The sequence below is a fragment of the Episyrphus balteatus genome, chromosome 1, assembly GCF_945859705.1.
Source record: "Episyrphus balteatus chromosome 1, idEpiBalt1.1, whole genome shotgun sequence".
Lineage (NCBI taxonomy): Eukaryota > Metazoa > Arthropoda > Insecta > Diptera > Syrphidae > Episyrphus > Episyrphus balteatus.
The window spans coordinates 158363856-158379625 of record NC_079134.1 but is presented as its reverse complement, the minus strand read 5'-3'; the positions used below and the strand labels follow the sequence as shown (position 1 = coordinate 158379625).

The 15770-nt window shown below is 29.9% G+C and overlaps 1 protein-coding gene across 1 annotated transcript in view; it reads right to left on the bottom strand.

Annotated features, from left to right (window-relative positions):
- The window catches only part of LOC129915403 (cyclic nucleotide-gated cation channel subunit A), a 150083-nt gene that overhangs the window by 57059 nt on the left and 77254 nt on the right, over positions 1 to 15770 (bottom strand). Inside the window, exons 2-3 of the mRNA XM_055994921.1 lie at positions 11109 to 11601; positions 10515 to 11037 (exon numbers count right to left, since the gene is read on the bottom strand). Coding sequence (XP_055850896.1) covers positions 10515 to 11037; positions 11109 to 11212 — 627 coding nt within the window. The 5' untranslated portion in view covers positions 11213 to 11601. The remainder of the gene's footprint in view (positions 1 to 10514; positions 11038 to 11108; positions 11602 to 15770) is intronic.

The following is a 15770-nucleotide window of genomic DNA, read 5'->3' as shown; positions in this document are numbered from 1 at the left end:
GTTCCATATACCACCACTCTTATGCTGATAATATTTTTTTTTGAACTTTAGTTCCTTATACAGACTGACAGACGAACTTGCGAGACCCACTTTTGTCCTGATTTGCGTGTCCTCGAATTGGAAAAAGTGATTACATGTTGAAGTTGTAGTAGGGAAGAAAAACTATCGCGAAGAAACATGGACGCGCGTACAAAAAATAATTATCATAACAATTTTAATAATAAAATATTTTAAGCTTATAAATTTTAATGAATGTTTTTGCACGCGTTTGTGCTCTGTATCTTTAGGGCCCCTATATCCCGGGGGCCCTGTTACATGGATACAGCTGATACAGCGGTTGCTACGCCACTGCACATAATTGAATAATTATTACATTATATTCTTCGAAGACTAACCTAAGGGATATTGCATGACATTTATTTATACCTTAACATATTTTTAAAAATTGACTAATAAATCTTTTCAATTAAATTGATGTGACAAAATGAATGAGATTTTTTTTTATTTTTTTGTTGGTTTCTTAAGAAATATTAAGAGACACAAAAACTCTACAAGACGAGTAGGCACACAAATTGAGATGGTTTACTATTTGTGAAAAGTCCTGAAGTTTCATAAATTGCTAGCAGTTGCATGGGAAATTAATTACATAAATCATAAAATCAAATCAAAATAAAAGAAACTACGCCAGAAGTCTTTCACAAACATTCTGGTATCAATGTAGCCTTAACTCTGATTAGTCCCCTAACACCAGCACTTCATATGTATAAAGTTCTTATCGACCACTATGGTCTAAAAACATCTATACATTTAAACTGGATTCATAATTTTTATTTTATCAAAAGAAGTGTTTTTCTTTTAAAAAAAATATTACACATACGCCACAGTGACCGTTTAAGATCGATCTATAAAAAGAATTTGAAATTTTGGTCAATTTATAGCTGTCCATTAAGGCGTTCGTTATATTTTTGAATCAAGTTCCTTAGTGGAAATGCTGTTTCTAAATAATAAAAAAAAATACTCTAATTTTTCCAGATTTTTATTTTGACACTAGATGGCGCCCCAAGAGGGTTAAAGTTTTTTTCTCATTTGAAATAGGATTCTCGAAAAAAAAACCTAAATAACTAACGCCCTACTCATACTCACAGTACACATTATAAGGTAATAGGTGTGTTTTTTTTTATTTATCTATATAGATTTTGTGCAAAAAAATCGACATCGAGATATTTGAAAAATAAATAAAAAAAAAATAAAATAAAAACATTAGTGCCAAGGTACTTTATTTGTTGTGTTCATACAAAAATATCTGAAAATATTAACAAAAAAAAAAAAATGGAGAAAATGAGGTTTGAAAAAAGCTCTCATAGAAAAAAATAATCAAAAATTTGTTTAACATGGTTGTATTGAAATGTTAATATTTCGAGATATAAGCAATGCACTTTTCAGATAAAAGTCTTAAATGGATCCTGATAAGATTGTTGAACAATATATGTATACATATATAAAATTACCAAAGCGTATGTACAGTGATGCCAAAAATGTGGACGGATTTCAAAAATCCCGATGTCGTTTTTTTACACAAAATCTATATAGATAAACAAAAAAACACACCTAATATCTTCCGAACGTTGTCAAAATTTGTTTGTCAAAAATGGGCACCAATCTGTGAGGTAGTCCTTTAATTTTTATATTTCAATCGCAGTAAAAAGGAAATTTGTTTTTGTTTTAATTTATAAAATATCATTTGAAAAAATTATAAATTGAAAAATCACAAATTTTCTCCGTGTTTCCTCTCGGAAAATGGTCAATAATGGTTAAAAACATAGTGGTTTTTTGGTTTTTGTGCGTTTTTCGTCGGTAATTCAAAATAATTAAGAATTACGGTAGCTGAAATTGGTCGCCAAAATGGCATAACAATGTCAGTTTGGAAGATATTAGGTCTGTTTAATGAAAAAAATCTTTGACAGAACAGATCAGAGCAGCACAAATTTGTATATACACTTGTCAGGACAAGAAGAAACAGAAAAGTTCAACTTCGTATTTAGCAAGATTGACAGTTGCCTATATCAGTGATAAAATTTTAAATTAAAAAATCAATAGGTACTTGAAATGATTTACAAGCAATTTTAATATTCCCAAAATTTGTTAGTTTGTTATTAATCAAAAACTCACTTTTTTGTATCTTATTTTCTCTTATATTTATCACAATCAAACAAACAGCTAACAATTTTCACTTTTCAGTCACTTGCTCTATCCCAAAAGTAGGAGTAGAAAAACTTGAACTTTTCTGTGCTGAACAATTTCATGGAACATAAAATGACAGATTGTAAAACAAGTTGGGGCGAGTTTTTTATCATGAAACAGAAAAACTTGTACTTTTTGGTACTTTTCTGTGCGGATCAAATTCATTAAACAGACCTATTACCTTTTATGTGTACTGTGTGCCCTACTGTCCATAGTGACGTTCTGTCGAATACGTCAGTGTTGTGTGTCCTTTTTTGACGAAAGCATATACTTGGTTTTAGGATAATTGATAATTAAATCCATTTTTGCCACTTCCGCTTTGATGCTCACAAAATCGACACTATAAATATGCAAGAAGCTGCATGTGTTTTGAAAAATTGTGCCTTTAGTGTTGACGTTCAAAATTCTGAATTATTCTTTAAAGTATGATGTTAATGAAATTGTATGGCAATGCTTGTAGTCTTGGCTAAAGTCATTTTTTTACATCAAATGCATCAATGAAATTCTTTTTCGAATACGGGGCAGCTTGTATTCTACATCGTCATCCTGAACAGAAGAAAACGAGCTTGACAGGGGTGCCAAAACTAGACTTGACTCTTAATAGTTCGTCTCTGTAGCTACTGTCATATATGCGGTCTTGAAATCGATTAATATGTAGGTAATGGGTATCGATTTTTCACCAATGTGAATGTTGATGGAATATTGAAGAACTGATATAAATAGGTTATGAAATTGTTATTATTATTTATTCATTTTTCAAAGGATTTTAAAACAGGTTCAATCCACTTAACTTTGCTTTAAGAAATATATTACCCAAGTGCCTTTAAGGTGTTTTAAAAAGTAATGGTGCCGCTTCTCTGTAATAAGAATCACAGGTCTACGTAAAAAAGGTTATGAACGTAATAAATTTGATCTTATTTAAAGTCTTTTTTTCTAAAATTATTGTTATTGTTTTAGGATGACATACGACATCATTAAACAACGACTTTAAGATATTAATCATTCATTATTTTGTTAACGATCTAAAAACAAAACAAAAAATATAAAAATACCTAACCTATGAAATATTAGCTTTTACCTAAAAAAAGGTCAAAGATTCTTTGGTTAAAAACCCATAATTATTAAAATTATTTTAGGGAATTCATATTTTTTGGGATGTCCCTGACATTTTAAGGGTTTTCAATCTTCTTTGATGAATTCTTCAATAACAAGATGTTTGAATTTTGCCAAACTCATTTTTGATGCGCATTTTTTATATCGCTTAATTTACCTTCAAAAAAAAATTTAAAAAAAATACCTAGTCAATTTGGTCATAAACTCTTCATTAGAAAGTATGATTTGACTTTTTTCCTTTTACAAAAAAATACATCTCTTTTCCTAATTGAAATGTGTTGTTTTCTCCCCCTCAGCTGGAAAATGAAAAATTAAAGTCTTTTGTTTAAATTAAAAACTTCAACAAAAAAAGTATTTTTTTCCTCACCTTCCAGATTACTAAAGGACAAAGTGGCGTTAAATTTCGATAAAACTTCTCTTAATTTACCAAAAAAATAAAGTCCTTGAATTATTTTTGACACGGAGTTCTTTAACTTTTATAGAAAACAAAAACAGAAAGTAAAAAAAAAAAACATGTCACGAACACAGGAGGTATATATTTCAAATTGTCCAACAAAACAACAACAAGGACGACGAACTGACAGGACGACGAATTGTAATGGAGAAGAAGAAAAAAAAAAAAAAAAAAAAAAACAAAAAATTTATTCCACTAAAATAAACTGCTCTAGGGCAGGATTTCCAACTCTGAGTGTAATCATGAATCGTTGTATAGTGGCGGCCGTGCCATTCCGTTGTCGACGAAGCACGGCCGGCGACGACGTTAAATCATCCTTTTTTGTGAAATGAAAATTACGCGCGTTCACTTGGGTCAAGAAAAAGAAATCTCATTCCACTTGATCGCCGCCAGCCGTTGTTCTTTGAATTCGTTTCTACAATTTCACGACGATTTAATTTCGCTTACGGCAGGCAAATAATTATTTATATTCGTTGTGAAGGTTTATTATCCTTTAAGGCGGATAGGAATAAAAATGCAAAAAAATAGAAAATGAAACGAAAAGATGAAATAAGGTTTTCTCTTTGGCTCAGCACAGCACGATCCTTATGATGATGATGACAGGAGGGATTTAAGCGAGAACAAAAGGATGAATAAATAATATTTACGATACGGATAGTCAATGTTGATGAGTTTACTGATGAGTTGAAATCCTTGTAAATGTGAATAAAATGGATTCAATGCAAAAAAAAAAAGGATTTTCTTCTTTTTTTTTTGCTTTGTTTTTGTGAAAAAAAAAGGAATCTACATGAGTATAATTTATATATGTATTTTGGAATGTGTGTCTGACGTATAATCAATTAAGGGTTTCAATCGATGGATCTATATATTGATAGAAGCTTATACATTCCATCAGCTAGCAGGGAGTTGCTGGTAATCTAGTAATTGACCCAAAAGTTGGAAAACTTTGTGTACGATGATGATGATGGATCCTATGTGTGTGTTGAGGATGAGTTGAGTGCTAGTTCTATGGAAAAAGGTCGGTCGCTTGACTATATCTTTGTTTGTAATGGAAGTTAAATTACTTTTTTGAGCAAGGGTTAAAACCGAAACATTTGGTGAAATGTAAAACTCATTTGATGGCTATTAACAAAGTTATATACATAAAACTTTTGACACGTTGGCATTGATTCAAAAGGGAAGGAACAAAGGTAAAATGAGATTTCTATTTAATTAGAGCCTATTATTCGTCTACTCCACTCTTATCTATTGAATTATTGTTTTAGTGTTTTCAGATCTTGAGTTGAGTTGAGAAACATGAACTATACCAAATTGATATATATTGCTCAGCACATTCCTGTGTGTCAAGGTACTTTAATTCTTATCAGCAGAAATTAAAGGAATCTTTACAAAAATTGAACTTAAACACAAACAGTGATATTCGGGCATTCTTATCAGGCTATTTTATCTACGAAGTAAGAATAGTCGAATAACCTTCGTCTCCAGTCTTCATTAAAGATTAATATTATACATATTTGTAGACTCAAGAACGCTATTCTACCCAACAAATAGTCTATTAGGACAGAAAATCTTGAGTTTCTGACGACTTAGCTTGCGGTCAAAAACTTGATTTGCTTCTAAAACCTTTCTCTCAGATAACCTTTTAAAACCCTCCTATAATATCTAAATCCACTTGAACCTTGCGAAATGCTTTTTATAGTAGATATATAAAATAATCTTTTTTATCAAAAAACAAAACCGACTTCCATGGATCAAAACTGGGTTTTATGGTTTTTAAAATAGTTCCTATGACTAGAAGTAAACGAAATTGAAATGGGACCACACTGCAGCCACCAGCTTTCCAATACAAAAAGAATTATCAATATTGGTTCACTCTGCCCCAAGTTATGAGGTAACAAACATTAAAAAAAAAAATACAGACAAATTGAATACCTCCTCCTTTTTGGAAGTCGGTAAAAAAAATACAGTGCCATTAATTTCATGCAATAGGTGCTTTGTCAGATTGTCATTAAACTATCGTACTATCATTCAAAGAATTGCTATTCGAAGAATAGCTTTGTCATTTGAAGAGAATACTGATTCAAAATTTTAGGCAGAAATTGTAGTCGTTCAGAAAATGAGCAGTTGTCTAAAACTAATTGTTTAAAATTAAAAAAATTTGAATTAATATAAAAAAATGCAAATTAATGGCTTAAGTTAGTTCTAAATAATGCAAAAAAAATTTTAAATAAACGCCAAAGATTTTAAAATATATTTTGGCTTTAGTTTTAAATTCTATTTTATTTAACATCTAATAGTCAAATAACACATAGGTATGTACGTATTTTTTTTTTGGTAGAAAAGCTGCAAAAATTCAAAATTTTTTTTATGAGGAAAAATCAAGCAAGATATTTACTTATCGAATATTTAAAAAAATGTAAACACTTCTACATATATGTTTGTTGATGAATAATGTTTTTTTGAAATCGTACTAGGAGATAAACATAATCCAAAAATCTCGTGCGATGACATAAGGAGACTCAACGAAAATGGATAGCCATTTTAGAAGAGCTGGAATTTATAAATAATTATTTAAACCAAGCTAAAATTTTGTCCATACTTTTAGAACAAAATAATACCAAATTATTTATTTATGCTTTACCTGACATCAATGATGGCATGCAAACAATATGGTATTATATTGCTAAATTGGAAACGAAGATTGTGATAGTTACATTCATCAAAGAAACAACATTGATAAACTTAAAAATTAAATTGAATTAGCCGACCCAGCCCTCGAAATTCGAGTACCAATTTCTTTATTTTTTTTTTATTTGCAACAATTTTTTATAGTTTTTGTTGTAGTTTTCTTGCGATTGACTAGACTTTTTGAAGACAAAATACACTGGAATATATAATATCCCTACTTTTTGATATATTTTAAACCTGATTTAGATATTGTTGAACTACGTTTTAACTACACTCAACTACGTAAAAAAAAAAGTATAAAAAAAGAAAATGCTAAGTGTAATTGCCTTAAAGGCATTGTGTTTGCACCTTGCATTTTGAGATTCAATTCAACCTGTTTCATGTTCCATTCGTTCAAATTCCATCATTTAATCATTCAACCTCCACCAACTTCACTCAAATTTGTCATTCACACTTCATTTTTTTTAAGTTTAAGTTTAAATTTCCGGAAGGGAGGGGGCGTTATTTATCGCACTTCCAGTTGAAATGATATTTGTGGTATTCAATTTTCCAGGAAAATTTTAATAAATGCGTTCAGATATTAATAAGAGATTAAAGATAAATTCACATTTATTAAAGGTGTTGATCTTCACAGTAACCAGTAGTAAAAAGGTAATCCGTGGTACTGTGTGGCAGTGAAATTTTAAGCAAAACATTTCTTTGAAAGTGAGAATCGACAATTTTTAATCTAACAAATCAATTCTAAAGGCTTTACCACACCAACTGCGTCGCACGACAACGTTTTTTTTTTAAGGTATCAAAGGTATATAAGGTATCATTGGTATCAAAGGTAACCACAATGACCTAAAAAGTGAAAAAGTGGTAAATTTACAAAATTAAATTTTTTTTATTTCTTTCTAGCAATATGTATTTGTTTTTGGAAAAAAACTACAAATTTTTTTTTTTGAAACCAAAAAATAAGCTTTTTGCATCATTATTTTTACTTGCTCTATAGGGCAAGTATTGGTTTCGTGTCAAAAAAATAATTCGAGGTTTTAATCAAAACTAACATTACGATAATGGAGAAGTCTGAAAAAGTGGTTTTCGTCATGACGTCCGTCGGTCTGTGCGTCGGTGCGTCTGTCTGTGCGTCGTCAAAAAAAGGTGTACAAGAAGCTGCAGCAAACAGGTGGACGAATTTTCTTGAAATTTGGTACAGATGATTATTTCATAATTTCCAAGGTTGTTTTTTTTTTGTTTTTTAATATCTCGCCTAGAACGTATACCTCCCATACAAACTTTTCGAGGTATTGCAATTTTCTCGAAAACGGCTGTAACGATTTTGATTAAATTTGACACAAGTAATGCTGTACGTATATCTAATATAACTGCGTTTTTAGTTTTTCTCAAAAAATATGGATAGTGGAAATATGACAATTTCTTTTTTTTAATCGCTAATGTCGGCTCTTCCCGTGTATCGTTAATGAGTTATTGCAATTTTCTCGAAAACGACTCTAACGATTTCGATTAAATTTTGTATTCGTTATAGTCTTAATGAGTCTAACAAAACTGCGTTTTTAGTTTTTCACAAAAATTTCCTAGAACGGTATGGCGTTGCCGTTTTCTGCCAAATTGATGCATTTTTTAGTTAATGTCGTATATTTCATCAAAGGCTAAGCCAATTTTATTCAAAATTTGCAGACAGATATTTCTTGTCATTTAGAAGTGTAAAATGTAAAACAAATTTAAAATGTTTTGAAAAAAAAAGTTTAAATGGAATTTTTTTACTTTAATTTTTTTTTTTCAAAATTTAACGAAAATCTTTAATTTCCAATAGTTATCTAAGATATAGATACTTTGAACTACAAGAGCAAGTACGTGCGGCCCCAGTCGTGCATTTTATTTATTTTGTCGTCGTAAAAACTGTCATAAAATGAGTTTGAAATCTATCACTCATTGACTTTTTGCAAAAAGTTGCCGTTGTAGTTATTCTTTTTAAACCTTATACATTGGCTCAAAAAGTGAAAAAGTACAAAAGTGAAAAATTTCAAACCCGTTTTTGTATGGTTTTTTCGGGCTAGAAAATTAAAACAAAAAATGCGGAAAGAATATTTTTTTTTTGTATAAAAAACAATTTGTTAACTCTTTTTTACAAAAAAATTACGCTAGCGAGAAAAAAATTTTCAAACTTATTTTTTGACATTTTTTCTTACTTTAAAATCAAAAATAATGATGCTGAAAGCTTATTTATGGCTTTAATAAACAAAAACAAATAGCGCTAGAAAGAAATAAAAAAAAATTTAATTTTGTAAATTTCCCTTTTTTTCACTTTTTAGGTTATTGTAGATAAGGCTTTAAGGAACAAAAAAGACGTTTTTGTTAGTTTTCCCTGAACCTCATAAGATAAACGCTTTGTCATGCGGCAATTGGTGTGCCACAAAATATTAGGGCAAACATGTAAACGTCTAAAAGTGAAAACTTTGTAAAATTGTAAAGGAACTGTCAAATTCTTATGTCCTTTCAAGAGAAAAAAGGACGAAGATAGATTTCATTGGTATCAAAAGTGTTTACAAAAGATTGGACCTTAGTAATAGACTCGATTTTAATAGCATTCGATTTAAAAAAAAAAAATTCATGGTAATAAAACAAACATCTTACTTCTAAACTTAGATAACTAAAACAATGAAAGTTAACCATAGTTAACATGCGAAATGCGATCTTAAAACAACGCACCAATGTGAAACCACCTTAATGTTTTTTGATTTTCGCTGAATGCTTTCATTCATTCATTCAGCCATGAATGACATTTCATTCCAGTCGATTGGAAATTTTCCAACAGATATTCCAGTTGTTTTTGTTTTGTTTTTTTTTTTTTTTTATTTTTTATATCGAATTTTAATTTGTTTAATTTTGGTATTTTGGTTAAAAAAAAGTAAAAAAAAAATACATTCTGCACTTCTAGAGGTCATTCTCTTTCGTTGGGTATATAATTTATGATGATGATGATTAATTATTATTTCTTGGCCAGCTTATATGTTAAATAAAGACTTGAGTTAAACCTTAAAAAATCTATAAACCCAACCCTTTAGACATTTTAAGTTAACAAAATAATAATAATTATCTTCAACATAATTCTCAAAAACAAAAACATTATTTTAATTTAAAGAAGAAAATGCAAATGAAAATTCAGCCTCCAGACAAAATTTGTATTAAGAACACAAAAACCTTCTGTCTTTTGCCTTCTCTTTCCCTTTATAATCCCATAACCCCCTAACACTTGTTCATATTATATACAAAAAGTAAAAAACACATGAATGTCAAATGTGTGGAAATAATTGGAATGTACAAATGTGGAAGTAATTTAAATGTTTTTTTTACTGAAAAATACAACAACATCACACAGAAACCTCTTTGAATTTCTCACAAAAAAAAAAAAATAAATAAAAAAACACCTCCTAAGGGAAAATTTTCATTGCCAAACAAAACACTCACAAACATAGAAAACCATCATCATAGCCGTGGGAAAAAATTATTTCAACATCAACGCCTCTTCATCTAATTATACAAAAACCACGTTAAAAAAAATATATCTAGATCCGTCAGACTGTTACGTCTCATACTCATATACCCAGCTGCTTTATACCTACAAATAACCTAATTAAGTTGTTTTAAAAGATGAAGATGACACATCCGATAAAATTCTCATTAAATAATTTATGTCTTAACATTTTAAAGGCTACCCCTCAAATGTTTAATAAAAAAAAAGAAAATATTCATAAAACCCCAAAACACTTCCTTGAAGCTTAAACATTCCATAGAGAAGCTTGTCAGGAGTCAGGAATTCTAAAATTTGACTATGAAATTTCGACACGCACGTAGAGATAAAATTCCCCCAAACAAGACCTCGCACTTGTCTGGGGTTAATTAAAGATTCCTATACATAAATTTTCTGTTATAGACCAAAAAACCACCCCCACCCTTTTCTTCATCCACTCTTGGGGGGAAAAAATAACTTTTTTTAAATTAAGCTTTAACTCACCTTTGACATTTGCTTGCCATTTTCCATCACACTTTCCAGATAATCTACTTCCTCGTCATCGTTGATGCTGCTAGCTCGTCGATTGGAAGACCTCAGTTGTTGGCCAGATACAGGAGGTGCGGTTCTATCGACTTGGCATTGTTCAATAACCGAGGCAACATTTTCCGAACGACTAACGGCCAGGATATGATTTGGTATTGAATTTCGTTCGCCAAGGTTGCTGGCATGATGGTTGTTCGTGTTGGTGTTAGCCGTGGTCGTAGTATTTTCATTTGACATTGGACCAAAGAAGCTGCTGTCCTCCTCGTCCTGACTGTTTTGGCTGTGGTTTGACGATGTCGATGGAGGGGCAGCAGTAAATGCTGGCGCTGCTGACGTCACATGATGGTGCGAGGCATACGAGTTCGAATGATGGAACATTTGGTTGCCGTACTGCGGATATTGTTGGTATTGGTTGCATAGTCCGGTACTGCCAGCATGTGTTCCAGTTAGCCTGGTTGTCCGATATAATGGACGGGTTAGACTGTCAAGAGGAACAAAGTGAAGGTGAATAAAACGGACCTTTTTCAAAGGAAGACACGGACTTGAACTTACTTGTAACCATATTTGGGTGATGATTCACTTTCAGTGCGACGTCTCGAGGATAACATTGAATTTGCCCGATCTCCTCGGGCAGCTGCCATCATGTACGTCCACATGGCGACTCATGACATAGACAGAGGGACCTTCCTGCAAAGTTCCCTCCTAACCTCTTCCTGTTGATATGGTATCTCGAGACTCGTGTTGTATTACGCCAAATATCAATACTCTCACTCTTGATAATTAGTTTTTTGTTGCTAATCTATTCGGATATAGAATTGACAATCGACTGGTGACTGTTGTGAGGCGTACAAGTCTTCAGAGTCGTGCTGATTTTTAATAAACGGCCTCCAAAAGCTTGATTATCAATAGATAGAGACTTGGTGTGTTGTGTGTCTCTCTTGATAAGGGATAAAAGCTAATTTATGCAAATCGCTTCGGATGGCGCATTGACTGGTTTATTGAAGAGGAGGTATTTTTCGAACGTTATAATACCCATTGAATATACCTGAGGATGAGAAAATTTAAAAAAAAAAAAAAATTAATTAAAATTTGCACACCTCTGTCTCTCGATATAGTTAATATACACAAACACACATTCACAGCTTTTTGGTTTTAATGATCAAGATAGATACCGGATAGAATTAAATGTAAAACTGTGAAAACTTATCTGTGAATAAATTGGAATTTTTTTGTTCGTTTTGTTTTTACAACAGGAAAACTGGAGTTTTAAATTATTTTATTTTATTTCCTTTTTTTGTCTATTTTTTTCTATGCGGGTTTTTATCCTGGATCAATATTAAAGTTTTAAATTAAAAATGTAGGTCACAAAGTCGCATTGGAAAAAATAAAAGTCATTTTAGTTGCCAAATTTTTGGACATAATGTATGCATATTTTTTTTTTGGTGCAATCTGTTTCATTGTTTTTAAAGCTGTAAATTGTTTGTAGAGTTTAAAAAAAAATTCTAAAAACAAACTCTTGGGATTATTCATGCTGCAGATATAATATAAAGAAATTTGTAAAAACAAATTAAATCTTTTCCTATGCTATGTCGAATTAATTAATGAATTAATATACAACCATAGTCGATTTAAGTCTTTAAATAAATAAACATAAGATAGAAAAATTTTGACTAAATTATACTTGCAGATAGTACCTATTGAATGCAAAAAAATAAAATATTTTGCCAAACATATAATATTTTGTCGAGGGTTTCAGATTTGTTGCTGCACTGAATAATAATCTTTTTATATTTATTACGGCCACTATTATTCTTACTACATAAATTGTATATTCTCTATACACAAAAATATTTAAAAAAAAAATAAAAAAAAAAAAAATTGGTATGCCATTTAAAAGGAAATATAAATCTACATACATATAAAATCAAAATTTCAAGAGAATTTCATTTATCTGTTTTCAAAAAATTTAATTTTCAATTTTTTTTTTTTTTTATCCGGAAAAATATTTTTTTGGAGATTTTTTCGAGAAAATAAGAAATAAAGAAAACAGTTGTGTGGCAGGCACCATTAATAACAATTCAAAAAATGTTTTTCTATTTACCGCCGCAGTACATGTATTCTTCTAAATCCAAATTTTTACAGTAGTTTTTGAATTAATTTAAGTCCTAAAAAATCAATTTCCAAAACATTTTTTATGAAGCTTTAAAAAAAAACACATTGTTATTTTTTCAAGAATTTATTAAGTATAAATAAATTTTTTAAACCAAAAATTAACATTAACAGCATCTTAAGGGGGGAAACCCTCTGGACGACAGCTTTTTCAATAATTTTTTATGAAAAACTGAAGGCACTTATTAAAATTTTTAAAAGAACAAGATATAACTGACATTATTAAGTATTGTACAAATTTTTTCAAATCAAAAAATAACAAAATGGCGGCTCTAGAGCCCTTCAAAGTTGGCGCCTCTAGTTTGCGCCGTGCAACGCACAGGTCCAGGAAACCATCTTATATCAAAAGGGAGAATTTTTTCCGTTAGATGATATTAATACGCATGAACCTAAAATTATTTTTTAAAAATGAAAAATAAAAATTATACCTAAATAAAAAAAACGAAAAAAAAGGTGTTTTCCTTACAAGGAAGTAGCTAAAAAAAAATATTTACTGTACAAATTAAATTCAACTTTTAGGTTCATGCAATGGCCAATGATTCAAGGAGTAATTTGCTTCAAATTTCAAGTCGATAGCTTCATTAGTTTTTGAGTTACGTTGCACGGCGCGGAAAAAAATGTGTTTCGAGAAAAATGAGTTTATAGTTTTCGTTTTTGTACTGTGGTAGGCTCGGAACGCATGGGTTTCGGGACTATCTAGGGTCTTTTGAGTCTTCATTCAAGGCTAAGACCAATAAAATTGTTTCTTCGGTTGATAAATGTAATTTTTAGGGACAAAAATAATAATGCAAAAATTAAAAAATTCCAGAGGGTTTTCCCCCCTTAAATCAAAATTTCAAGAAAAATCATGCCCCGTTAAAAAAAATTAATTAAAAAAAAAAATAAATATTTAAAAGAAAAGAATCCAAACCTTTTTTTTTCTTTTTTTTAGTAATATCAACGTTACCTACATGAAAACATAGAAACAAAAAGCTATTTTTAAAATTGCATGAAAATTATTTTCTATACTAAATTTGAGCAAAATCCAACCGCAATGTTGATTTTGATAAAAATCTTGAAATATTTTGCCTCAAAACTGTGATACTAAAAATTGTAGGTAGGTACAACTTTTTGAGTAAAAACTTATAAAAGAAATTAAATTAATTTTAATTGAGAAATTTTATAAGAGATATTAAAAAAGTATAAAATTACTTCTAAAAGGTCCTGAAAAATCCCTTTGGGTTTTGAGTTGCCATTTAAATTCTTGTACAAAATTGTTTGTTCAAAATCTTTAGTGATTTTTTCTTAAAAAAAGTAATATTTTAAATTTTTTTTTTTTTTATGTATACTATATATATATATATATATATATATATATATATATATATATATTATAGGTATTTATTATGGAGTTTTTTTTTTAAGACGACCATCGATTTTTGTAACTCCTTAAAATTAAGATTTAGCACTCGCCATTTAAGTTTTAAGATTTCCAATACAAAATACACGTAAGTTTTTTTATTTATACAGCTCAGCTGAATTTTATGCTATCTCAATGAATCAAAAAACATATTATTCATAGTTGGTTGGTCAATAAAAGTGTCATAGTTGACTTTACTGTAACTTCCACCAGTGAGACAGGGCAGGTCATGAAAGCCATTTTTTTTTTTTTGTCTTATTTCGGTGTTTTTTTAAGAAATGGGTAACTCTACAACAAAATTTTATAGGGGAAAGCTTTGGAGCATTTTTTCAAGTTAAAACTATTTTAACTGGCTGATTTTTGGTACACTGGCTGGTATTGAGTTAGCTTACAATCTATGAATGAGATTTTTTTTCATGAGATCAAAAGTCACAATATTTTTTTTTTTTAAACTATCTTTAGATTGATTTGACATTTCTCGTTTTAGATAAAAATTATGTTATACAAACTTGTAGCTTAGCTTATTCTTAAAATAATTGCTATGAAAAGTTTTCTTGTAGCACTCACCGTTTAGAAATTATAACACTTCAAACATGATACTCAATTTTTTCAATGCTTTATTTTCTATTTTTGTTTTATATTACTACCTATTCTATTAATTTTCAAAACTCTCATCAGTTCTGTTCTAATTGAAGTAGAAATAATAAATGGTATCTAAAAATATAAAATATTCCATTAGTTTAATAATAGAAACAAAACTCATTTTATATTCTAAAGGCTCTCTGAATCTTGATTTGTAGAATTTCTAAAACAATAAAAACATTTGAAACAAAATGACGAGTTTATTTTAAAACAAAAACCATTATAATTTAAATCAACTACGACTGCAAGATGTCAAATCTGCATTCCAATAAAACGTCCTACGTTCAAGTCAAGCATTTTTACTGTACCCCCAATTGAAAATCATCAACCAACTTGTAGAAAGTAAAGAAAAAATAAACGAAACACCGATAAAGAAAAGAAAAAGCAAATTCTATACAACTAAACAAGAAATATTATGCAAATGACATCTGTTTGATATGCATTGTGAAGCCATTTCATTAAATTGCAAATTGCTATCGCTCCATTAAGACAAAAAAAAAAATATTCACCCAGCAAAAGCTTCATCGAGCGAAAAATGTGCAACCAGTGATGCCAAAGTGATACAAAAATTCCTTAACTTAAGTAATATACCACCGCCGCCGTTTGTTCAGCTTACGTCTTATTCAGAAAATTTTCAAAAAAAAATATTTATACAACCCTTGAAGGGTGGTGAATGGTGATATTATTCCTCCATTATGTCCATAGAAATTAAAATATTCTCAGGAAGATGCTGTCACAAGTCAAATTTGTCGAATGTCCTTGTCATCATTTCCCTTGATGTTTTTTTTTTTCTCACCTTTTTTTTTTTTGTTATAATTTAAATCATCAACTTCCTTCTGGGAACGCAATAGAAAGATAATGCACACACCACCTGTTCAAGGCGAGACAACTTGACAGGAGCTTTTATTGTCCTTTGTGTACACATTGAATATAACCCGGAGAAATTGAATCAACCAATGTAAACAACGATAAATCCTTGCTGATTGCGAATATGTATATGTATT